At 39.3% G+C, this 27,538-nt stretch overlaps 1 protein-coding gene across 2 annotated transcripts; it reads right to left on the bottom strand.

The window, feature by feature from the left end:
• Positions 1 to 391: 391 nt before the first annotated feature.
• slc38a8a (solute carrier family 38 member 8a) lies at positions 392 to 21,630 on the bottom strand. Of its 2 annotated transcripts, none has more exons than XM_042410902.1 (10): positions 21,291 to 21,630; positions 17,226 to 17,424; positions 16,769 to 16,925; positions 16,132 to 16,236; positions 15,437 to 15,494; positions 12,610 to 12,724; positions 10,101 to 10,248; positions 8,012 to 8,214; positions 7,882 to 7,933; positions 392 to 4,477 (listed from the first exon to the last, which is right to left on the bottom strand). In XM_042410902.1, the coding sequence occupies exons 1-10, from the start codon at positions 21,489 to 21,491 to the stop codon at positions 4,474 to 4,476; spliced, it is 1,242 nt and encodes a 413-aa protein (XP_042266836.1). In that variant the 5' UTR covers positions 21,492 to 21,630; the 3' UTR covers positions 392 to 4,473. The 2 variants fall into 2 exon arrangements, with proteins under 2 accessions (XP_042266836.1, XP_042266835.1); XM_042410901.1 differs by lacking the exon at positions 392 to 4,477 and adding an exon at positions 5,033 to 5,999.
• Positions 21,631 to 27,538: the final 5,908 nt, after the last annotated feature.

Here is a 27,538-nt window from a genome sequence, read left to right as displayed (position 1 = left end):
TTCAATATCCCATAGATTATCAATTATTGTCAGTCTTCACAAAGATTTGGGTATGTACTGTCTGTAGATGCCAGTTTTTGATTGACAGACATGTAGAGAAACATTAGTATTATATATTTCATCATGTAGCTATTTCATGAAACAGAGGTTTAGACCTGAATCTCTGAGCATAAACAGGGTCATTAAAGAGGTGAGAAGAATAGATTGTTTTGCTGTCAAGGGATGATTTCTGACTTAGACATGAGTCTGCTGCTACCTTGAAACAGAGGAGACTAAGTAGAGACATAAAGACAGCACCTCCCTGTTCTCCATGCAGCTAAAGTTTGTTTTATTTTTGCAGACTGTGTATTCCTTGTTTGAATTGCCGGTGGGTAGCTTATATTAGCTGTGTAAGTCTAGTAGAGATTGTACATATGAAAATGTTGTTATATATATGTTATATTTGTATTATTGACATATTTTAGTGCTACGGTGCAAATTTTTCCTCAGTGGAAGTGTCAGTAGCTTTATAGGCGCTGCAGCTTCTCAGATTTTGTTTGAATCAGAAAACCTACCATCAGAACCTTCAGACAGAGATACCCATCTGAATGACATTGAATATAAAGCCTTAAACATCACCACATGGCAGAGGAGGTTTTAAGGGTTTTCAAAAGATGACTTTCTTTTTTGCTGTGATGTAAACTCCCAGCAAGCAGGGAAACGCCCACTGACGGTCTTTCAGTGTAGACCTCTTGGCATCAGATTATGCAACACCAGTCTTCTGTTGCATTAACGTATTATTGACACAGAGGCAGTTTCACCGATTGCATTAGATTTCTGTAAACCAGACATATTCAGTTATTAACATATCACTGGAAAAACAACCTTGACTTTCAAACAGGATTCCACATCACTTATGATTTTACATACTGTAGCTGACACCTGAGCATCTGTCTCACAGAAAAAAACTGCGATGCCCGCATATATTTCCATTGTTGACCCCAGTTTTCAGTGTAAACTAAAAAGCAAGAAGGGTCTAACAATCTACAACTCAATACGAAAATCCTCCCTAACCTGCATCCCAGTTGGTGCAAATCTGGGCCATCAGGACCAAATGCGAGGTGGGTCTGATCAGATGGGTCTGGTCTGGCAAAAATTAAGGCAAAACCATCCTTGTGATGTCCTGATGAGGATATTATTCTTATGTGACCGAGTGACGATCAACAGTATGGTTCAAAGAATGTTCCCCAAAAGATCAAGGTCAGTTTTAATGTTGGCCTGGGTTTTCCTTCCACAATCCAACAAATTAAACAATGTGATATTCTGTCTACAAACTGTCCATGTGATTGAATTGCCATTCTCATGCTTTTGATAGATTTTCTTGAGATTGATCTGACCCACCTCTGGCCAACACTGTTCTGATTGTTCTTGATCTTTGGTCCAGATCGCACCTTATTTTAAGATGAAAATCTCACCCATTCACCCTGAATTGAATAGAGGTCAAATTCAGGGACATGGATTGAATCCCTCAGACGCCTCACTTCACCACCACTAACACCACTATGATCCCACCAATGTAAAACAATCAGACTCTCACTCAGAAAGCACAATTTAAAATGAGTGAATATTGTGACTTCTAGATACAATATATTAAGGGTTATTATGTATGATGAGAGTATTTAGAAATGTATAGTATTACAGTTTATCTGGTTTGAGATTTGTTGATGAGTCACTCCTTTATAGCTCTATACTTTCAAAAGGTGCCATCCACCTCTCACTGTTGAGTCTATTTCCTCTTTTCATCTGTGAATGACAGCCAGTCTATCATCTGCCAGTACTGTGGTAGCAGTGAGTGGTGATCCAGCTACACTGATACAAATATTGATCTAGCGCCGTTCCCTTCTTTTAGGCCGCCGGGCTGCATTGAGTGGGGCAGGACTGTGTGGAATGTGGAAGTGCTGAATGTTATTGAATATACTGTAACAGAAACTCATAGTACAGTAGGCTTATAGAACTAGCATGCAAAGGCGTTGCTGCTTTATGTGTGAAATGTTTCCACTAATTTGTGAGTGTCTGTGTTAAAGGTACCCTTTGGAGATTTTAACCACTATCGGTGCTATGGAGCAATTCACAATGGGATCCCTATTTTATGCGTGCCAAACACAAAGGCGTCATACACATTCTTCCCGCCAGTTTCATGCAATAGAGAGCTGAAGTCCTGATGTCACAGCTGGGCTAGCCTCTGTTCCACTAGCTTCTATAACGCAATGCAATCTCATTGAGCATTTCTTTCATTGGTCTTTTTGAAAAAATGAAACATTACAACAACATCAAACTAAATTGATCCACTAAGGCACATGCTATCAGAAGTTGAAACCTTCATAAATTTAACTATTAATTTGTGAGTATACAAAAGATTACAACTCCCATGAAATTTTACCAGCAATGCAGTGTGGGTACTTACATCATAACTTTTGTTCACAATATTCACAAACACTCTTGGGAAATTATGTTTTGTTATGGGTCACTAAAAATATAAATTTTGAATAAACAACAATATTAAATCATTTTAAAAGGAATGGCCATCTTTATCTAGACATATGGAGTGAACCAAGGACATAGTATTAAGATTTTTTGTTATTTGCATTGATACAAATATCAGTGTGATTTTCAATGAGGTTTTCTTACTCCTGGAGTAGAACACTAAGTTTCAGTTTAACTTCAGCTCTCTATTCTGTTGGTCTACTGTTGACGGTGGTAACGCGTGTAACGCGCCAAGAAATGTTAGCTAGCAAACATGGATATAAAAACCATCTAAAATATTTTCAAAATCAGCTGTGAAAATGTTTTATGCAGAAGGAATTGTATTCAGCACATTTGTTAGACCTCAACAATAGACACAATGCGTATTGGTGAGAAACACTGAATGTAGGTATAACCTTTGTTTACAAGAAAACTCCACAGGATACCTTTAAACATTCACTTCTTAAAAAATAAAACTAGCACTCCTGTGCCACTACAAACTGTGCGAAATTTTGTTTGCATTCAAGAGGGAGCTGATGTATTCTAAATAGAAACATAAAGCCATATTGCATGGATTGATGTTTACATGTCAGTGACATACTATACTGATAGCCATAGTTTTACAGTACTTGAGTGCCCAGCTGAATGCAGCCCACATGTTCTAATCAAGGCCTCTCCTTTCCTGTACATTATGCCCAGCTTGGTTGGGTTGTGTATATGAGGTAGATATTGAGTGAACTGTCAGAAATGCCAATACTGTTTCCTGTTGATACATTCCTGAATGTCCCTCAGACTGTGCAACCTGTTCTTTTTCTATCCTACTCCTCAGTGCAACCTGTGCTTCGTCATACAATGAAAGAGTTATGTCACTGAAATGTCATGAAATAGGCCTTTGAATGATTGAATGTTTCCTGGCAACACGAAAAGATTACACAGCAGAGGACATGTGGTACGTGGAGATCAGGCCTCCTGTAGGCAACATCAATTTCTGTAGCTGTAGGGAAGCTGGCGGACAGGAAGCGTGTCACCAGGTTTACCTCAAGAAGTGTTACATGGTACCAAGCCAATCAGGAATTTGCCAAATTGACCAACATCAAGGCCATAACTCTTCCCTTCTATGGCTGTGTTCTTTTCTATCCTTCAACTGAGTGCATGTCAACTGAATGTCCAGTAACTTCTTTGCTGTAGTATTAGGTCATGCTACTCTTCAATGGGTTTTGTGCATTTCTTACCTTCTTTCTTTTCTAGTATTCCTATAAAAGGAGACAGAGCCTAAAATCTATTATATAAAATATATATGACTAGAAAAAAGTATACAAGAATGAACATTCACTTTTATGGCAATGTTTAATGAAATATTAATTCTTAATGTATGTTTCAGTAAAACAGCTTTCTCTTCTTAAGTGTAGAGACTTATTGCAGGGATGCAAGTATTATATTTGGTCTTTAAAGAATATCTTGTTGAAATACTAGATGATGTAGAGTGATGCAATTCAATAAAACTATAAAACTGAAAACCATGCTTCGTGGCTTTGATATTAAATCTTGCTGCATATTCATGCTGGTGCTTATTTGTCCATGCTTAAAGGTTCTGGTAGATCTGTGATTAATTTGAACTTTTAAATTATCTTATGGTGAAGTGTCTGTCCTGATGGAAGGATGACAATCCTCAATTCACAAATGTTTACTTTATGGTTTAATGAGAAACTGAGGTAAGCCATAAACAATATGGAGCAGAATGTGAAATGTTTATCATTTTCATTAAAGGGGCACATATTTTACACATCAATTTCAGATTATGTACTAATTACTATGTGCTAAGCAGGTTTTCAGTATGTACTATGTTCATCCTGGAAAAGTGACAAAATGAAGTATACTGAAACCAGACAATGCATGATATGGTCAATTTTTCAGTGAGCTGTACACTAATGTCCCACAATGCAATGGATAAAGGAAATGGAGGAGCTGCTCTCACCTGCAAAAAATCCAAACAAATGGTGAATAGTGATGAGACATCTCTATGAAGAGCTTGAAAAACAACATTTAATACTTTTTTTGTCAAGATAAATGTGTTTAACTGGCAGCAACATTCCAAAGTCACAGTTTGACATTTCTTGTATACTAAATGCTAAAACAGTATACTATAATGATTAATATACAGTATACACACTATGTATTGTATAGATATAATATTAGCTGTGGTTCTGGAGGGAGCTTTCCAATGTTTGAAACAACTACCCTGATGATGTCATTATGGTAAGGATCCAGTGTTTTGGAGCTTGACCCCATACAAGGGACTAAAAGTCAGGATATCTTGATTTGTGCTGCTTCTATTTTGACCTTTTTAAAATCTGTCTCTTGAGTTCACCAACCCCATGAGGGTGCAATACTAAATCACTGGAGTATCCCTTTAAAACACCAAATGATGGGAATCACTTGTGAAACCTAGTGTTGTCGGACAAAATGTAGCCATACTAGTGGAGTTTAATTTCCCAAATGTACACTCAAACAGATACACATTCAACAAAAGTTTCATATAAAAATTATTTTATTCAATTATCATTTCATTAACACAATATTCACTGTTGACTACCTTAAAGATCGCATTACTTTTTTTTTTTTTAAACCAAATATTAGAATGCAACTCTTCTTTGAAACATACAAAATAGATATAACATGACAATATTTACACATCAACATATACATGAACAGAAACATGAAAATATCTTCTCTCCCCACCCCTAACACAAACTGTGATCCCAGTCTTGTATGGCTCTAAAGTGGATAGCAATAGGTCTTATGAATATTCCCCTTCAGGCCTCCTGTATCATATAATCTAGTGGTGACGTGCAGACTGTGCAAATTAAGAAAAATACATTTATAATAAGGAGAGCATGAAGCTTCCTGGTCTACTGTGATATAGGTTAAAGTTATTCATCCTACCCACACATCTGAATATCCACTGATACATGTGACAGCAGAAACTTATGATATAATTATTATACAGAGGAACTATGATACAATAAACTGCAAATATACCTGAGGATTTCAACCAGATCTCTCATGGCAGGAGGCAAGACAGAGCTCATCGTCTGGGTGCAACTATGAACAATTAACCTAAGTGAAAGTGACATGAAGGACACTGAAGGAGGGAGGAAAGTTTACTGAGTTTGGTCTGTTGTGGTAGATGATACTGGCAAGTTTTGAAGGGCCTCTTGATTATTCTGGGCTCCATTTGTCCATTTTACAGATCCAATGGTTTGCATGATTCATGAGCTCCAGTAAAAAAAAAACAAAAAAAAAAAAAACTGAAAAACAGCAGGGGAGAGGGAATGGGGAGCACAAATTAAGATCTAGTCATCACCATCCTGGATCAGCAGTGAAAGTGGAAGGGTTAGATCTTTCCAAGGAGCTGCATGACAGCAATGGTGGTGCTCTGGCCGAAGATGAAGGCGCCGCAGATCAGGGTGACCACTCCCCAAACAGTGAGGACGACTCTGGAGAAGAAAAGGTGCAAGTGACAAAGAGAAATGCAACATGAAGCAAATAATGCAGGCATCCCTCTGATCTGTCCGATCTAAACCTAATCTTCTCAAATAAACTCAGACCGATCTTGTAGCAGTTCCAAATTTATGTAACCTTTTAAAAAGACCAATGTGTAAGTCTCCTACACCTCTTCCAAGCGTGTAGGAGAACCTACAATGGCAACAAAACTCACAAACAACACGAAAGGCCTTCTCTAGTGTTTGGTTTGTCTGTTCTGGGCTACTGTAGAAACATGGTGGTGCAGCATGGCGGCCTCCGTGGAGGAGGACCCGCTAACCTCAGTAGATATAAAGCTTGTTCTGAGATAACAAAAACAACAATTCTTATTATCAGTTGATTATACACCAATTAAAACATACTTATGAATATTATATTCCATTTATGCCAAGTCTGTTCCACTACATGCCACTAAACTCTACACACTGCACCTTTAAAGGCCAGGATATGCTTGAACCGAACTAGTTTGCAGTGTGTCCTCCAACCACATTGACCATTATCAATAGTTGAATGGGCATAACAGTGCATAGTTTGACAATCTTTCTTCAAAGACGGTCATAGCTTTGCACTTGTTTGTAAACAAGACAAGTGACTGAAGTAATTTCTAGAAGAATGAAAAAGAGCTTCAGGAAGAAGCTCAGATCCTCCTTACTTTGTCACCTCCACACACCTGGCCAGTCGCTGCATGAAATGGTGCTGCATGTCAGATTGTTGGTTTTTGAAAAGTTACAAAAACTGTTGGATGCAGCCCTCCCCAACTCCGACATTGGTAAAGTGAAGGGGGAGAGAATGTCAAACGCTGTTCGACCATCTAACAAGCAGCTCATTAGAAGCATGCTGACGCCTTACCAGTGGAAATATGCATCATTCTTCCTGCATTTGTCAAAACCTGATCAGCGCTGACATGGCAAACATAAGACGACTTGCAGAAAAGCATGCCAAAACAAGACTAAAAGTCTAAATCCCTGCTCTTTCTCTCATACATTTTGCAAATCAGTTTGAAATGCAGGCTTTACTTGCAGGCATTATAGGCTGCATTGTTTGTTATATTCCTAAATCACAAAAGTGGAAAGAAGAGCATTGCCTTAGCTGAAAATGTATAAAGTTTGTCCTGAGGGAGTGCTAGAGATAAGGTCAAAAGGATTTCTGTGAGAGCATGAATGTGCAACAACTTGTGTGCAAGTAGATGATTTGACATGGAGCCAATTTCAGACAGCTGCTGTCTGCAGTAATGTACATTATACGGGCAGATAATTACACAAATATTTTAATGTAAGAATATTGTACATACTGTGTGTTCTGTATATATGTACATATGGGTTGATGATTGACAGTGATTCAGATCATCCTTATAATGTTCTTTTTCTTTGCCCTCCAGTAAGGAGAAATAAAAACTTGATGACAAAAAAGTAGAGATTTTGACCTGAGGTGGCACTACAAGAAATGCAGAGTTCAGAAAAATCATCAAAGCTCATCTTCAAAATACATTTCATGAAAATCTGGCCAAGATGATGTCAAAATATCTGATATCTGAACAAAAATGTTTGGAGAGAAAAACAGTCAAACTGACAGGCAGACATCAGCATCTTCAGGCTCATCACTAGCAGGGCAAAACTGTTTTTAGTTTAGATCTATGTAAAAGTTTCAGAATAACACAGAGACAAACAGAGAAACATGTTGAAGGTTTCTCTAAGGGTGAATATACTGTCAAACACCCATCTCAGAAACTTATTTTACCAATGACATTCATTCTTTGTCTCTGAGTTTTTCTTTGGATTATCACCTTTCAGACATATGTTTACCTTACATTAACATTTAAATTAAGTTTTCTCTCACCTGGTCTTACAGGACACTGGCTCAGACTGCATGGCAAACATCAGACAGAGTCCTGTTCAAACACAGACCCGGGGTTTAAGGAGGTGTGCCGGACATTTGAGAGAATGTGTGTCTCTAAAAAGAGCATTACCTGGGAAGATGAAGATGAAAAAGGCGCTGATGCCTCCAATGACACTGATGACCTTGCTGATGTCTGGTACAAACACGGCAATGAGAAGTGTTATCGTTATCCACAGGCCTGTCAGTATGTATCGGCTGCGGCTTTCAAACTCCACCGTCACCACACCATTGCGCCGCCGCTGCCAGCTCAGCAGAGGGTCCTGGATCACTGATCTGTAGCACAGAAATGGGGGTGTTTAAGTTTGGTCAATATGGCCAAGGACAGTCTTTATGCAGACAAAAACATGGCTGTAGTAAATTAAACGTCATACCCCAGGCAAGGAATTTAAGAGGTCAAAAGGTTATTCATATTTATTAAAAAAAAAAAAAAAAAAAAAGTATATGTATTCACATCATGTGGGAAACTTAATCATAAAAAGTAATCTGAAATGTTAAATAAAATTTTAATTTATTTTATTTATTTAACCTTTTATCCAGGAGAGTCCCACTGAGATTAAGAATCTCTTTTTCAAGGGAGGCATGGCCAGGACAGGCAGCAGCATAAATAAAAAACACATAGTTACTCACATTTCAAAAGATAGGAGTCAGTTTCTTAACCAGGTAGATTAAAAACATTGACATCTTAAGGAATCTGCCTCTAATGCGCTCATTGTGGATTTAAAAGCATTTAACAGGATTAATTAATTGAGTTTCAAGTCATTCTGCAATGTACTCCATGTCGAGGGTACAGAATACACAAATGCCCTTTTTCCATTTTCCGTGCGGGCATATGGGACAGAAAGCATAAAGAAGTCCTGAGAACGCAAAGACCAGCACTTTTCAGCATAATAATGACAGGTGGTATGGGAGCAGACCAAGCCTTATATATATGTATATATATATATATATATATATATATATAAAGGTGTACCAGTGTAAGAGGTGGCGGGTGGCCAGAAATGGCCATCCTACCCCAATAGTATAACTCACTTTGGTGAGTCAGAGCTTTACAATTGGTAATGAACCTCAAGGAAGCATGGTAAGCTGTGTCAACCATATAAAGACACTGAGCAGAGGTATGCATATATAAAAGATCACCATAGTCACAGGTAAAAAAGTGGCAGTAACAAGTTGCTTTTTTACAACTTATTTCAAAAATAAAAAGTCCGTTTTAGCCTCAGCTTTTTCACCAGGTACTGTACATGTGGCTTAAAATTGAGGGAGTCATCATCATACTTTGTGGCCTATTTTAAGAGTTGGTAAACAATGCAAGTTTGGCCTTATCTGCATTCAGAACAAGTTTAAACTGAAATAGGGTATTCTGGACAACAATAAAAGCATTTTGCAAGTGTTCAGTGTTCTGTACAAGAGTTGACACAGCAGTATACAACGGTGTCATCAGCGTAATGATGAAGATTAGCATCTGACACGTTTTGACCCAGATTATTTATATGAATGGAAGTGGACCTAATACAGAGCCCTGTCGTACACCCTTGTAGACGGATACAATATCAGAACATAGACCATCATATCTAATGCACCTATTACTAGGCGATTGCTTGCTCCAAGAGTCCTGAATTAAGAAATTTAAGTTTTAAAACATTAGGGTCAACTGTGTTGAAAGCTTTGGACAGATCAATAAAAAGTGATGCACAATGTTGCTTCTTGTCAAGTGCAACAGAAATGTCATTTACCACCTTCAGTGCAGCTGTGATGGTGCTGTTTTTTTCTAAAGCCTGATTGATATGTTGATAAAATGGCAAAAACTCCTTTAGGTGATTACTCACAAGAGCTTCAAGAGTTTTCAGCCAGTACAGATAAATTAGATATTGGCCTATAGTTATTTAAATTAGCTGGGTCACCCCCTTTTAATAAAGGGAGAACAAAAACAGTTTTCCATGTCCTATGAATTTCCTTATCTTCCTCTGTAAGTTTAAAAAGGTACGCAAAAGGCTCTGCTATAAAATCAGTCAATTTCAAAATTAAGGATCAATAAGATCAGGTCCTGAGGGTTTTCTAGGAAATAGTCTACAAGATTAATGAGTCTTTATAAGATTCAACTGCTATGATATAAATCTGCATCCTATACTAAAGCCACCTAAATCAGAAATGTCCCTGACCTGCCCAACAGCAGGATGATGGGATAGATGGTGATGATGGAGATTCCAAACAGCAGCCTGGCGATGAGCATCAGAATGTCATCACCCGTGTACGACATCAAAATGTCAGCCTTCACGTCCTTTCCAAATGTCAGGTACCCATAAACACCTGCAATAGAGAAACATAAAATAGTGTTTCTTACCTTCAGCGACATATCTGAAGCCAAATGAAAAAACTGACATTTTCATTTACAAACTAAGGCCAAGTGAGCTAACTCAGCACAAACATAGTTGCATGGAGGAATTTTTTCTTTGGAGGAAAATCAAATATTGTGTATAAAAAAATGATGCTTTCAAGAATTACAACCCAGAGACCTCCAACTCCAAAGCATGCTCCTCTCTTCACCTTGATGTGGTTCACATAGTTGTAATGGGGAGAAGTGATCCATCATACCTCTGGAGCTGACCTCTTTGTAACAAAACCACCCTGACACAAACACACTTCTTATTCTTTTCTGGGTCTTTGTTTTTCCAACCCACCTCTGAGCACTCTGAGTATATAATATGGAGTATTTATAATATATTGATACAAGATAAAATGGTGATGCCTGCAGATAATTTCTGTTAATTGTGGCAGCAATTCTATTTGCTTGCAATTAAGAGAGGTGAAATGCACACAATATAATCACACAACTTTAATAGAATGAGAAGTTGTAGAAACACTAGAGGTAATGTACAAATATAAAAAGTAAGCAGGGTTTCTGCAGGGTTCACCAAGTTGAATTCAAGACTTTAAGAACATTTTAATACCACATGGAATGTACTTTAATATCCATTTTACCATCATACCGACTTACTTTCATGAGTATGAAAATAATGGAAAACCAGTGAGAACGATATGTCCTAGAATTATTTACCATCATATCCCATTTTTTTCAGTGCTGCCCAATGATATAATGAATTAAATTAATGTGACATGGAGATGAATAAGCACCATGCAATGGATGAATGGATTAACCAGCTAAAACGATTAATTCCTTTAAGTTTTTGCTAAAATTGACAGTTAATTTTTTGTTTTCCTTTTTTAAACGTGTAGTGTGCATTTCTATCAGCTGGTTTGAAGTGAATAAACTAGGCTACGCAACGCATTGTTTCATCAGAACATGGCAGTACAAGCTTAAACAATCCACCAGTAAACAGAGAAGAAGTAGAGGTGGCCAACAAAAACAAAACAAATACTTTTATTGCCTTGGCGGTAGAAAAATGGAGAGAGGTCTTCAGGAATTTGAAAAGAAGTAATTGTTCTTTCATGTCAGCTAGTGTTAGCCATGCTTCATTCTATCCAGAGATGAAGACAAAGACAAAGAAATGTAATAATTCTTATGGCCACAGCAAGGTAGAGACAGTGCACGCACGAGTTCTGGGAGGTCATAGCGGACACACATTTCACTGCCAGCCTTTGGCTGCAACATTTCAGAATGTCAGAAGACGCCGAGAGTAGAAACAGCTGATCAGTCACGTGAGTTAAACGTTCACTACATCATTATTTAATCAACAAATGCATTTCCATTACCCATTTTGCACATAAACTGTTTTCCAAGATTTCCAAAATCCACCTCAAGCAAGTGTAAAAACTTTTAGATACACACAGAGGACTGAGGTTGCTGCTCTACTAACTTGCTGCTTTCACTATGCAGGCTGTGCAAGGCCATAAATAAGAGTTGGAACTATATGTCACTTTTAAAATACTGTCAGCATTTTCAGCATGCTAAGTAGTCTAGATAATGCATTTATTTTCTAGACCGACATTTTTGTTGTTTTTTTAAATTAAATGAATAAACGATTGAAAATAAAAATTATTTTCAGTAAGACTGTTTCTGCTGACAAAGTAGAGAGGAAAAGTACAGATAGTCAGTAATTGCCTGACAAGATCTATCTGACAAACAACCAACAGTGTGGATTCTTTTTCTCATTAAAATGAGACAGAATCATCTCAGTGAGTCTAAAAATATTTAACACTCACAAAGTTGTCTCATGCAATCCTGAGCTGCAGTAAAGACGAAGACTGAAAAACCATCTGCGCTGTCATTAATCCTCTCAGGTTTAAAAGAGATGCAGCTCAGTATGCAGCTATAATCAACATTCATTAGGCTGTTAGTGTGGTAAACTATAATCCTTCTTTCTTAGAGGTCTGGGTTTAAACCCAGAGTGAAAGCACGGTTGTTTGAAAAACTCCTACCATTTCTGACGTCATTATCGCTCTCTACCACTTGTCACTTCTTCAGGTTCCTGTAGAAATAATGCGTTTTGATCCGGGCTGTGCAGCATAGGTTACCACAGTTAAAGATGAGCCATCCCCGAGATACCAGAAAAGCTGACTCAAAGATAGCTGGCTAACCCACTAATCTCGCTACATGATACAGGCCCCTGAGGTTTCCTCCAGTGTTGATTTTGTACTGGAGATGTGTGCAAAGAGATGAGGGTGTGTTACAATCATGGGAGCAGAGGAGGGAATAGAAATGTATCTGACCTGTGAGGGAGTAGATGATGAGACAGAAGATCATGGAGACCACAGAGATGAAGACCCAGTGAGAGAGCCGCTGGTTTTCCATGCTGCTGTAGATGGCAATGGATGCCTCGTGGCACTGGAACACACACACAGAATAGAGTAAACTGGAGGGATTTCAACAGGGAAAAAAACACAACAATGTGCTATCAGTGAAGAAAATTAAGACTTTAAATTACAGCTGCTCATTTCCTGTACTAGTTCCTCCTCTCCAGTTGAAGGTTGTATAAATTATTGTAGTGTTTGATTGGAATGAACTCCAGGTTGAGACACGATACAGATCCACTGACCGATAAAGCCGGACATCGAACCAGGGACTAGTTGTTGGTCAGACAGATTGTGTGCTTCTCTTACTGCCATATTGGATTTTTCTCATCTGTTTGGTGCTCACAGTGCAAGATGAGGATCCAATGGTCTTATTATCTCTGATCTTTCAGCCGGTGTGATGAACTGAGATGAGATGGGGAATTAAATGAAGGCTATGGGCTTGGAACAGCACAATTGGGGCGAGTTAAACCATCACAGAGGTCAGGATACAGACTCTTGTCCCCACTTGATCCCAGCTGCCATCGCCCCGGTTTTAAATCTCGTTTCCCCTTTCCTGCCTTCCCCCTCGTCCACTCGTCTCAGGATCTCATCAGCTCTCCTTTCAGCCCTTTGCACTGCAATCACTCACCCTGAGGGAGTGTGTCTCTGTGTGTCTTTGTGTGAGAGGACATGCATCAATCCTTTTGTACTTTCCCCTTCTTTTATTAGATCCTGCCAGCATCCTTCAGGGGTTACCTTGGCAACTTGGTAAGTTACACATCAGTCTGTCCTGCTTTAGATTGACAGAATGATCTTATTCCCATTTCCCATACTCTACCCAGCCATTAAATATGAAAAGCTCACCCAAGCTCTCGTGGAGCACAGCGGCCCCAAGCTGCACCAGCTAGCTGACCTTTACACTGCACTTAACACACTCATGAGACTCTGCAGACTATTGAGAAAACCAAATCTGCATCACCTCTATGTCTTCCATTGTTCACAGCATAGAAATATGTTTAAATTCTGAACAAGGCCAATAAGGTGGACATACAATAAGATTAAAAAAAACTCTTTTCCTTTAGTGATACACAGACGCACAGTAGTTTTTGTTATATTTGCCCAGGATTTCAGATATCTGTGTCTCAAGATTTGCCTCCAGAAACAGGGTCCCAGTTACTTTGGATAATTCACAGACCTCAGCGTCAAAAGATCATTCTCCTTCAGAAAAAAGTAGCTCTAGTGGAAACAGTTCACAGTGTGGTGTGGATTATGCAGAGTGGTTCAAATTTGTTCAAAAAGGGGGGAACAGCTAGCCTGTCTAGCCTGGCTCTGTCCCAAGGTAAAGAATGACAGACTACCAGCAACTATAAAGCTCACTAATTAACACTTTATAACTCACTTGAATAATCTACACAAAAACAAAAGTGTAAAAACAACACGTTTTTATAAGGATTAACCAAATGAAATTAAACATGTTCATTTGTGAACTTTAGAGGTGGTGGTTAGGGGATTTTGTTACCAATGGACAGAGTCAGGCTAGCCGTTTCCCTCTGCTTTCAGTCTTTGGCCCTGTTTACATCTGGCATTAACACACGTCTTGGGTGACCCAATCACAAGTGGACAGCTCTAAGTACATCAATTCACACCTGGCAATTTCCCCGTTCATGACAACTTGAGGGGGGGTGAATTTTTATTTAACTCAACCCTCTTAAATTTTATTAAGGCTTAAAGTTATGCATAATTAAGGGCGTGGACTCTTTAAGTGACAGGTGCTACCACAGTGACAACATTGGTTAGGTAACCTAACCACCTAACCCCAGATTCACAGAGTATAGGCATAGCTGTCACTATTTCAGTGCGTTTTCAGTTCATGAAAGTTATTTGTAACATTTTGGTTTCCTAAAAAAGTCTTATTCGGCATTTGGTTGTACTAAAAGACCCTCTAAGGAGTCGGATGTTCAATTTTTTTCCAGTAAGTACATTTTGTTTTAATGGCTTTAAGCCTGTTTTTCTCTAGCGTGCATTAGCATTATTACAGTTAACCATAGACTGTAAATGCACCGTGCTAACCAAGCTAGCAGCTAGCTGCTAGCGTTAGGGTCAGCTCCACCCTCTCGTCCAAACATGGTAACTTCTGGCTCCAAAAATCCAAGATGGCAACAGTCAAAATGCATACCCAAAGCTTCAAAATGGGAGTCCGCAAACCAATGGGTGACGTCATGGTGGCTACATCCATTATTTTTTACAGTCTATGGTTGTTTCGCATTTTAATGAGACACCATTGGCATGTGAATGAGGACATTCTTATGCAGAGGATGTCAGTTGAGTAGGCGGTCCGTACACACTGCTAAAAGAATGTGGCCATGGCTAGCGCCATGATTAAAGATGGTGGATACCACAAGCAAAATTCCATTTACTTCCATTGCACTGGCATGGAGCTAGGTAATACCTGAGGTGACTGAGAAAATGTAATGTAATGTAAATGTAATTTGGGTAAGCCAACCCCTTAAGGCCAAATGCTTATGAAGACTTTATCCAACAAGTTTTGAAGTACAATCACTTTTTTTAATGTACTCACATTTGCAATTTTGCAACTCGAAGTGAACAGTTTTCCCCTCTTTAAGCATGCATACATACATAAACCCTCCCACACACAGCTGCACATTCAGAGGCCTCCAGCCTTACCACAGCATGATGTTGCAAACACATGTTAACGAAGTCCCTAACTGGCTCACATGAATACATTTCAAACAGTTGCACTTACTTGGAAACCAAAGCAGATGGTCGGGATGACGCTGAACATGGAGGCCCAGGAGCTGATCCTGCACACAGACAGGAGGAGACACAAGAGTCATTTTCTGGAGTTCATAAATGCCATGAGAAGAAGAGAAAAGAAGGAGAAAATAGCTATTAAGGCACCATTCATAATGCCGTGGCATTTAGAGACACTGCACCATAGAGTTCATCTGTCAATCACAGGTGCACAGCTGATGAAAGCAACTAAGGTAAGTCAGTGAGGTAGACAGAGCGTCTTAACTGTGACAGAGGTTCAAGGGGAGGAAGGAGCTGGAAGCGGCACTGAAGTCAAGAGCAGAATCATTTTGATCTAATTTGTCTGTACTGGTGGCCTGGATTCAAAGCAGATTCATGGATAAGACTCATGACAGCTATAATTCCTGGAAGCAACCTCATGACACGGCTCTGGTGATTAAGTATATTTACAGTCACAGAAAGGCAGCCTAGAAGACAAAACTTTACTTTTCAGAAAAGATGAAGACACATAAAACACTTCTTTTCCATTCTCTTTTTTCCCCCCTTTCTTTATTTCCACACCATTGACATGTGGAGGCAAACTATATACCTTTCTTATACCAAGCGGTGGCTTGCTTTTTAGTTCACTGGCCATTGTGACCAGTGGACCAGATACATTTGGTCACTGCCACACACACACATACGTACCCACTGCTGTAGAGAGGGGTGATGTGAACCAGAACAGCAGGCATGGTGTGGTATTTAATGATGATGGCTATGGTCAGATAGGTTGCTGCCAGAGTGCCCAGAACACTGGAAGAGGACAGAGACAAAATGCCTGGTTCAGAGAGAAATCAGCCAAACACAGGGACATTTAAGTGCAATGGACAAGTGGATTACTGGAAACTGACCACTGGGGTCATTTCCTTTAGTAAGGTCATGTCAGCCAGTCATAAACCCATTCACAGGCATGTTTGTGTTAAGGTACATCATGATTGGTGCATGTGTAAGAGCTTATATCTACAACAACAGTGTAGGAGACTCCACTGTGCTACCAAAGCTAGCAGCTAGTGTTATGGTCAGCTCCACCCTCTCATCCAAATATGGTCACTTCTGGCTCCAAAAATTCAAGATAGCGACAGTCAAAATGCACACTCAAGGCTTCAAAACAGGAGTCCCAAGCCAATGGGTGACGTCACGGTGGCTATGTCCATCGTTTTTTACAGTCTATGGTATGAACATAAGCATATTGTACTAGAGTATCCTGGTGCTAAACTGTGTGTGTATGGACATACGGTATAATTGCATGTACATGAATGCCCACATGAGACACTGGAATCCTGACCTGATGTATTTTTGAATGCTGATTTCTTTGGGGATGGATAGAGGCAGGATGAGGAGGACACACAGCAGCACCAGAGCGAAGCGCTGGTCTGTGTAAAAGTGGTATGGCATCTCCGACTCCGGCAAACCAGTTACAAGCTCGTACAGGGAGCCACAAACTGACAGACACACAACAGGCAAAGAAGAACACACAAACAGTCTGAAATATCAGGTAACACTCAATGTGACAAACCAGCTGAGAAAGGGAAAGCAAGGGTAGATTTATTGACTTTAAAAAAATTTTTTAATTACTGCGTAATGGTTCATGGATTCACCCACAAGTCATTCCAAAAAGGAGGTCTGTTTAAATTGAAATGTGTTATTTACAAATGAACATGAATTATGAAGTCAAAATCTGACAAAAAGCACAAATCATTATGTAGCGTTGAGGTCTGTACACTCAACAGACTCCAACTCACGCTTCTCCAGCTGGTCATCCACTATGACCAGAAAGGCCACAGAGATCATGAAGAGGTTGAAGACAAAGCAGATCTCACACAGCTGACCGATGGCCGGTCCACACACCTCCTTCACCACCGCCTGGTAGGTGCACTGTCCACTGATGGACGAAGAGTAGCCCAGGATGATCAGACCACTGACAAGGAACACGAGGGAGACCTGAGTGGAAGAAGCAAAGCATGAAACTTGGCTCTGAGACACAGACGACACATTTTAAAAAAGGTATCTATGTGCACACTCTAAAACTTTGACCTAATAGCTTAGATGTTTCACTTTCCCTTAGTGTGTTTTTCCACACACAGTGCATCTGTTCTTGAAAAGCATCTGAACATCTCGCAAGCCAAATGAAATAATGATTTACCTAAAACGGGCCCTTGTCAAGACTAAACTACCAACAGACTCATTTCTTTAAAGCACTATGAAGAACATTTATGTAGTAATTATAGCATCTTAAAGCAGCAGTAATTATATATCTTTCAAATTCAAATTCTTTCGGCTTCAGATTAGCAATTAGATAATCCCAGAGTCAATTGGTACAGACACATTTTAGCCTGTTCATCTCAGTTAGAAAATGAACAACACTAGCAGCTCTGTTAGGCTATACTGAGGCACTGCTGTGCACAGTTAAATGCTAACATCGACATGCACATTTCTCACAGTGACAATGCTAACATGCTAATGTTGAGCAGGTTTAATCTTCACCGTCGTAGTTAAAGGTGTTAGCATGCTAACATTTGCTAACTAGCACTTAACCAGCACTACAGGCATTTGGTCACCAAAGTAATGGACACTTGACATGATGATGGTACTAGATACAAAGCCAGGGGATCACCAAAGTTCTTAAAATTCATCCTGAAGGGGAATATGTTCAAAATTTCAAGGCATTTCATCCAGTAGTAGTTGAGATATTTCAATCTGGACAAAGTCATGGACCAATCGACCAAATGGCTTTGTCATCAAAGAGAAAACAGTCCTGTACTAAAAACTGGCTTGTTTAAGCTTGTTAACATTCCTACTCTCTACTTGTTCTGCTTGTTTTTAAACATTCAGCATTTGAGAATTTAGTCTTGGTTTTGGTAATGGTACTTAAAAGTGAGGAATCATACTGGCAATAGTTTTGGGAAAAACAATTAAACAATACCAACCCTGACCACTGGATGGTGTCAAAGTCACATAATATTCAAATACTACACATGGGGTAGCTGCTTTAAAGAAAACTTTGTTCACTTGTAGAGAACATTTATTTTTTATATATATAAAAATGTTTCCATTGTCACATTTTTTGTTGTTGCTTATTCAAATTTTTGGCATCCACTTTTAATTAAGTGGCACTAATACAATTACTGAACGCGTGGATCGATGTGTGTTAAATGTCATAAAATAATGTGACAAGCCTATTTAATGAAAAGTGTGTAGTGAATGAACTGGATGATAGTGAAGAATGACAGGAAAACAAATGACAAGTATAACAACCACTTCAAAGGCATCCTTCTGGAGATACATTTTACAAGGGAATATACTTGATGTCATTTGTACAATCATGGCTGGCCGCTGTAAGGAAGTGGCCTGGCATGGATAGGAGACAATAACAATGAATTGAACAGATTGAACAGATTTCTAAATCCATATTATTCAACCTTGTTTGAGTCAGTATGTCCCAGCATTTAACTTTTATTTCCAACGGCTGCCGTACACTGTAAACATCAGAGAGATGAGGACGGCTATGTGTGATTGACCTTAACTTTTCAGTCAAAACTTTTCAAACCTTTTAAACTTTTATGTAAGACATGTGCCAAGCGATTACCTTCACAGTCCAGAAGGTCACCTCTCTATCCCTGCTATGTATCCGGATTAATGTCAGTGTCTTCTGGGTTAACATGCTGATACAGAGCAGGTTACTGAACTCTAATGGAAGGTGTGGAAGATCAAGTGTTACAACAACAAGAAAACTATCTACACAACCTAAACAAAGAAGGGAAAAATGTTGTAGTGGAGGCAGCCATCAGGGTTATAGATCACTACAGGACAGCTATAAGGTCAAAGTCTGGAATCAGTCATTACCATGTATATATACAACTGGCAGTGATTATGCAAATGAGGCCTATAGAAGATATGAGGGAAAAACACCTGGTAGTGAATTTAGAAGAGTATAGAAGAGCAAGACTGAACACAAACTACAAAAGTCTATGATCCAGTTAAGCTCTAAAGTTGCTGTCATGTGTCCAGTAAGGTATTTAGGACCATTGCGGTATCATGGGGAGACCTGGCCTTATTGAGAAGTAAAGTAAAAAACAAGTTCAAGTTTCATTTAGCACCAATTACATTTTCCAGACAATTTTACAGAAATTATAGGAGGACATCATGTCAGAGCTGTTCACAAGGGTTTCAACGATGTACGACAAGCTAAATATTTAGTGGCAACAGCACAGATGTCCCAGCACCGATTTTTAATGCTGATATTGAGTATAAAAGGTTTTTTAAAAAAAAAAAAAAAAAAAAAAAAAAAAGCACTAATCTTTATGTATTGGACAGTGCAAAGCATTATCCCAGATTTTCTTTTTTAAATCACCCAAGATGTACAGAGGACGACTTTTCGGATAAGGCTGGTGTGTGTGTGTGTGTCTTATGATTCTGTATCCTCAATTATTTAATTAGTGTTTTTATTACTTGTTGATTTACTGATTTTTTTTTTTTTTTTTTTTACAAGCATTTAGTCTTTCAAACCATAAAGTAATTCAATTTGCCCATTGCAACTTCTCAAAGCCCAAGTGATTTAAATTGTTTATTTTGTCCAATCAGCAGTCTCAAACTCAAAAATATTAAATTAAATACGAAACAAAAAAAAACAACAGATTTTTAAATCATACTGAATAAACTTTCTTAAATAAAATCTCAAAATTGGCACTGCATTACGTCTTGGACCTTTTGGTGGACAAAACTTTTTGTTTCAGAAAAAGATAATTTGTTTTAATTTCACATGCAGCTTTAGAAATGAAGGACAATGCAGGTGTCAAATCAAGCAGCCTACAAGCAGGGAGAAAACCAACTGTCCTACCTGACATTAAGGTGACACAACACAAAGGACAAACAATGTACATTAAAACAAATTCAAACCTTACTATGTCCAAAGTCTGTAGGAAGACAAATGACAAGCAAGGAGCAGCAGAAAAGCAAAACATACGTCCCTGAATACTTAAGGGAAACACATCTAATGGATCATCTCTGTCTCATACTGGTAGGTGATTTATCCAAAAAGACAAAGTGGAAGTTAGAAAGGACGACAGCCACACCGGACAGTGACAACGGAAGAATAAAGACATGATTTATATTACCCTATCCAATAAGTAAAATAGGAATGCATTTACATCGTCCATCCCACTCAGTATATAATACAAACTCTGGTTCCCTAACTGGAGTGTAGGTTCACCAGTAGAATCTGGTTAAAAAAAAAAGAAAAAAAAAAAGGGGAGTCTGGGAATTTTTTTAAGCATCACTCAAGCGGGGATGACACATTAAAGTCAATTCAGAGTTTAAACAATGACTAACAAGGTGGAAAGGTTATGCACTAGGATTTCTGGATTAGGCAATATGAAGAGAAACTGTTTATTGTTAAATAAGAAAATACAAAAACATTTCAGTATTGCAGTGGTGTGAGTGATGAACTGGAGAAAAGATGTGAGCAACTGAAGAAAAAAGTCAGACTGATAAGGATAAAGTGAATCTAAAAGGTGCTGAGGTCAAGTCTACCGTGGCATCCTCTGTCAGGTGGAACAGATCACAATCTCCTTAATTGATCTCAGGGGAGCTGCAGCCCTCAACAGATAAGATGCAGCTCCCCTACACAAACTTTCAATAAAAATACATATAAAAAGTTACCTCCATTTTTGACAAATATAACCTTTAAAAAAGTTGCTTGGTAGCATCAACTTTTAAGATGTTTGCCAAAACCATGCAAAAAAAATCTTCTAAGAATACTAACATCCTCCTTTAATCTTATTTTTGTATTTAAAAATAAAAATCCCCACCAGCTCCACGGTGACTGCGCTGCGGATGCCCCCGGCTCTCTCGAAGGCCCAGGGGAAGTTGAGGAGCCCGGCGCCCAGGGCGGATTTCAGCATGATGAAAATGGCCCCCATGGAGCCGAGCCGAGGCCCGGCCACGTCCAGCGGGGGCTTGGCTGAGGCTGAAGCCAACAGGCTGATGCTTTCTCTGGCCAACTCCTCCATGCTTCAACCGGCGGGACACACTGACTGACGTACACACAGGCTACATACAAACACCCTCGCGAGCTGTCGGTCAGCCCACTACTACTCCCCGGGCATGGTGCTCTGCACTGTGGGCCTGGCCGCTTACTGAGCAGGTGAGCCGGGTGGAGGGAGGGGGGGAGGAGGGGTGGGCCTGGCGGAGGGCTGTTGCTGCCTTCAGGTGCTGCTCGGAAAATACACTGAACCCTTCAGAGAGATACACTTAACCCTACCTGGTGATTTGACTGTGCTATGTATTTATGAAAATGTGATTAAAAATTATAGTACAGGTGCAGTATCATAATGACAAAATAATATATTAATCAAACATATTTTTATTTATTGTTTAAAAGGTTTTATCATTCTTGTACTTATGAATTCCTATTACCATAACTTTTTAATGACTAAATAGCAATTCTGCATATCATAATAATTGTGATATGTCCAACAGTAGCATGAAGGCAGCACTGCTGGAGGTGATTATCAAGTTCTAAAACCAATCATGATTTTTTTTAAAAATGTCCTTAATATGTCAGTTTATTTGACCGCCCACTCACTATTAAGTTTGCAAGTCTGACTAAATCTGTCTTGTCTTTTGAATTATTCATTATATTAAGTCTGTAAAGCTTATTAGTAATATTAATAATAACAAATGTAACATGTAACATAATTAATCTGCTTCAGGAGTAATTATATATATACACACAGAAGGGTAACAAATTAAAGGAAAAACTGGTACAGGTCTGAATGCTTGATCCCTACAATGAGGGGATCTGGTGGCTCTGTTATGCTTTGGGGGCATTTTGCCGGCATGGTTTGGATCCACTTGTCCCCTTAGAGGGAAGGATCACTGCAAATCAATACAAAGTTTGAAAATGGTATTCCTATATGACCAATTTTTTTACCCTTAAACTCCAGAAAGAATCTTACAGTTTACCTGCACATGAAGACAAACAGAACAAGTCAATATAAGTTTTAGCTACCTGCTTGCAGCTAGTTTAAGACCCTTCCCAAGGTTGATGAAGTCTGTTGTACACAGGCACCTGCTGCTGCCAACGTGGGTGATACACTGGTGCCCTTGGAATTAGTCTAGAACTTCTGAGATTGACATTCATTTGGGAGTTTGAGTCAAAATCCCACATGCCAGCTTTGCTTTGGGTCATACCATGGCTGGGCTACTAGGGTTTGGCAGAATGCATCTCAATTCCATAACTTGAAACAATTCCAGACTCAAACCTGTTTCCAGTCAGTGGTAAAGCAAAATCCCACATGCCAGCTTTGGTCTGGGAGACACCATTTGTATTTGGGTTAATTTGATAATATGGCTGCTTTGGGGTCTGTTTGGGTTTTTGAGCCATCAGTAGGCCAGACCTGTAACTAGAAAGACTTCCCTCCGGACTATAACCATTTACTTGCCTACTATATGAACCACCATAACCTCCAGCACTAGGTGAAGCAAAGGGTTTTCAGGCTCTCAGATGACCCAATTTCAGTGTAACTGGGTCCATAACTATCCAGAACCTGGAAGAAGCTAAAGCAGATTTGTGGCTTCTTGGGAAATCCCTGGCCAGCTCAAAATGAGGTTTAATGCTGCTAGAGCCTTGACTTCTGTATTCAATTGCTAGAAGGAGAAGACACTTTAATGGTCAGTATAGTTGCTGAGTTGTTAAGTGGAACTGCAGTTTGTGCAGCATTAAAGCTTACCCTTTGCATGCTGCCCCAAGGCTAACAGTGAGAGCAAGAACACCCTGAAAAGGGAAGGTAACATGTCAACAAACAAACCAGGTTATTGCAGTAATATATGCCAAAATAAAGAAAAGTAATCCTACCTCACACAAGGAGCCTTTTTTTTAAAAAGGTCCAACAGCCTCTACACTTTGTGCAGCTAATAGCCAAACAACAAAATCAGAAGCTATATTTCTGCTTCATGACTGCTGCAAACACAGCGGTTCTTTTTAAGTCCCGGAGTCGACCAAAAACATCTTAGTCTGATGACGTGATTGGAATGAAGTTTGCGAGATGGAGTTCTTTTTGGCAACCTAGGCAGGTATTTACACTTTAGCTAATGGGCCACCATCTCTGTGAGCTGAGTTTTTCACTGCAGTTTGCAGACTTGCTCAGTCATTTTGAATGTGAGAGTCTCATTATTAATGATAATTTAAATTATTAGTCATCATTTAAATGTTGGGCACCTGATATTGTAAATCATACTTAAGAATACTTACTTTAAGGGTGTAGAGTGAACATTTTATATACTTAACGCCTATTTGTGAAGATTTTTTTTATGATGTGTCATCTTTTATATCATTCTAGTTTTAATTTGTACAAAAATGAGCAAAGTGCCAGTGAAAATTTGTGCTGTCTGTCCAGGTTATGCTTGCTCATTCATTTTACAAGCCAAATCTGCTCAGAATAAAATGTCTTTACTATTTTACTTGTTTAGTATGTAATTATTTTGTTTGTTTGTTTATATTATGAAAATGATGCAATGGATGTCTGATCCTGGCACCTAAATATCCTAAAAATATTTTTGGATAATGTATTTCTTTTTCATTATCCTGCATATATATTCTCACAGCACCAAGAGAAACTGTGTGTGTCTGTCTGTGTGTGTCTAAGTGGGTGGGTGGGTTGCCTGGCTCACTGTCAAATCTGGTGATGTCAATAAGTGAGGGAGAAGAAAATGTGGGGAACAGCAATGGGAAAGTTTCAGGCATGGAGGATAAAACAGAGTAAAGGAACATCTGAGATGAGGATGTGTAAGATACTCAGCCAAAAAGTCTGACCTTTACTTAAAAGAGAGATGTATAAGAGCCAGAATCTGAGAGGCAGAGACAAAGCAAGAGATTAGAATTAGAGGAAGTTGGTGTTGAGGAGGAGTTGGAAAGGTATAAGCAGTAAAAAGTCAGACGGAAGAGAACTGGAGAGTGCCATCTGGACAAGGTTGTTTTTACACAAACATAAAAGATCTGATTGGGACTGGGTGTCTTTGTAATTGGGTGAAACCAGACTGATTATGCTTTGGGCTGTGAAGAAAATGTTAAATCCACAAAAGCTCTAAATGTTGGTTATATTTGACATGGAGCAGAGTGGTGTGAAGTAGATCAGGTGAGGAAGTGTTTAATACCTGGATTGCTCCTTTCAAACAAGACTGAAACAAGACTGAGGAAAGGGTGTGAGAGGGTCAATTAATAGAGAGTAATAACAGAGGCCTCTCCATTAGTGTTCCCTGCTATTAGAAGAGTTACAACAACATACTGTTCCCCTTTTTTTTCTTTTTACACACCGCCTTGCTGTCCCCCTCACGTCTTCCCTGTTCTTTAAAAGCTTTCTCCATCTCTGTCTCTTGATGTGTACACAAAGAAAGATTGTTTTTGTCCATGACTCATCACTCTATAGCTTGTTTGGCCTGGAAGGAGAAGTAAACATGAAGAAAACAGAATTACTCAACAGTGAGGGTAATTCTAAATAGTTGAGTAATGTCCAATAGAAGTAGCACATCAACTCGTATATTTCATGCACAGGATTGTGTGCTGGTGCAAAAACATTTTATTTGACTTCATGAAAAAAATGCACCAATGTCACTTTATTTCACTTGTGAAATTGAGTTTCTTTAATTTCACGGATGAAAATGAAAAAGCTACACAAGCAGTGCCCTGGTAGCTGAATGGTAACTGTGCGTGTCACATAACAATGATGTCCCAGGTTTGATTCCAGCCAGGGACCTTTGTTGCATGTCATACCTATCCCTCTTTCCCCTTGTTTCCTGTCTGCCTCCTCACTGCCCGAAAAAGCCACACAAATCAATTTCCTGCAGTTCAGTCATGAAGTAACAGATTGTACCCCATAGGTGAAAGCCAGCCTTTCTACAACAAGACTAGGTCAAAACTTAGTATATGGCTGGACTGTGTATGGTTATTGTGCAAAATTGTGGCTAGAGGGCTTTTCATTTCAAACACACACAGGAAGTGGCGGCATAATTTCATCACCTAGTCAGTCGTCAGTCAGTCAGGCAGGGATAGACTTTCACATTTATAGGGCTGGCCCGCTGCGGTCCAGCCAAAAAGGTAAGACATGGAATGAAGCATGAAGTAATTTGTTGATTTGCATGCATAACTCCTCTATTTATTATTTAAAGGAACACTAAGGAAAAGCAAACTGATCTCACAAATTTTCTTTGAATATGAACGAGCCACCCACCAGGATGGGGAATGGAGATAATGGATAAGAGGCTCTTTCACTGCTTGGTGTTGCAGGCCTGACAGATGTCAATGAGTAGGTGGGACAAATACATTTTTGCAAGAAAACAAGTCAAGTTTAAGTCCTAAAATTTTTCTTCGTAACAGTTAGTATACTAAATCTACAGAGATGATGAATGCTTTTTATTAGGCATGACTCTAGGGATGGCAATGTTGGTCAGTTGGTCCACTTTGGTACAGGCTAATATATCTGAACAACTATTGGATGGATTACCATGAAACGTGATACAGATATCAATGGTGCCCAGAGGACAAATCCTAGACTTTGGCAATCCACTGACTTTTCACCTTGCACCACCATGAAGTTGGCACCTTTGGTTTTGAGTGAAATGTTTTCACAACTATTGGATGGATTGTCATAGAATTTGATGCACACATTCACATCCTCCACATGATAAATTGTAATAACTTTGGTGATCCTCTGACATTTCATGTAGCACCATTAATGTCACCAATTCTTTGGGTTATAACCAAATACCTGCAAAACTAATGAAATTCCCATCAGCCTCAGCTGTACTTTGTGTTTGGTGCTAATTGTTAGCATGCTAACCATGCTCATACAACATCATCAGTTGCTTTCAGATTGATTGAGGAGTATGTCTGTAGAGTACGAAGTACTGATATGCCACACACATTTTGTAACTCAATTTTCTATCTTAGGGTATGGGCAGGATACCAAGTCATCCAAGTCAAAAGGCTAAAGTCCAAGTGAAGTCACGAGTGTTAAAGTTTAAGTTGAGTTCCAAGTCTTTTTTGATTTTGTCAAGAGGGGCAGCAGGAGTGTAGATGTTACCCAGCCTCTCATGCTGACACAGACGTGGACGGGGAGAGGTACAGGCTGGTAGGGCGTATGATGAAGGAGGAACGGGTGAATCTGAGGGGGGGTTGAAGGTTCAACTCTGAGCCGCCACGGTGTCTCTTTCAACTGCCTGTCCAGGATGAGAGCAGGCAACCTGATTGGCCCGACAGGAAGTTCTGGCATCTGGGAACCGTGGAGGGAAAGAGGGCATGTGACCTCCACTCACCACCAGCTTTCCCAAATCTTGTTAGCACAGCTAGCTGGCTCCGGGGTCATTTCCCAGTTTCCCAAGGTTCAGAGGGAGATTAGTTCTCCAGTGGGGCCGTCATCCAAGAGGACGGGTGACAGATTCACAGGCTGATCTGGCCTATTAGGCTCGGATAAGGAGCCAAAGCTCAGACCTCCTAGCACACCGACGCACATCACCTCTGATGAAATCAACCTGCATCACTGAATTCAGCCCATAACCAATACTAAACCCATGAGTGAAATGGAATTAGTCCATTCAATCTATAATTACTCTACAGAAAGGAATGCAATTATTCCTTCTCAACAGTCTGTCAAGGTAAAAGACGAAATGCATTTTAGTAACCTGCAGAATGAAAAGGAATTAGCTCATATCACAAGTTTAATCTCCACTTTTCCTTTTCAGCTTTTTGGTGACTGTCGCCAAATGTTTTGGCAGGTTTTAGTGATCTTAAAGACCATAACATCTTTGTGATGTCAACAGTACAATGATGAGCAACTTTGCAAGAAATTGCAAGAGAAATAAAGATTAAAATTGTAAGCACAATACTGATTCTGATCTATTGATGACGTTTTACTGCCATATTCTAAACACACTGAAACAGCTCTAGGTGTTTCTTGATTATATAACCACTCACATCAGTGGTTTTTCTAGTTTTTGGTGATGGGAGATGTGTTCAAACTCAAAGATAAGACATCATTTTCTGAGATTATTGGAATAACAC

The sequence above is a fragment of the Thunnus maccoyii genome, chromosome 5 (assembly GCF_910596095.1).
Source record: "Thunnus maccoyii chromosome 5, fThuMac1.1, whole genome shotgun sequence".
Taxonomy (NCBI): Eukaryota; Metazoa; Chordata; class Actinopteri; order Scombriformes; family Scombridae; genus Thunnus; species Thunnus maccoyii.
The sequence above is the reverse complement of the archived record's forward strand: the minus strand, read 5'-3'. Positions and strand labels throughout refer to the sequence as shown.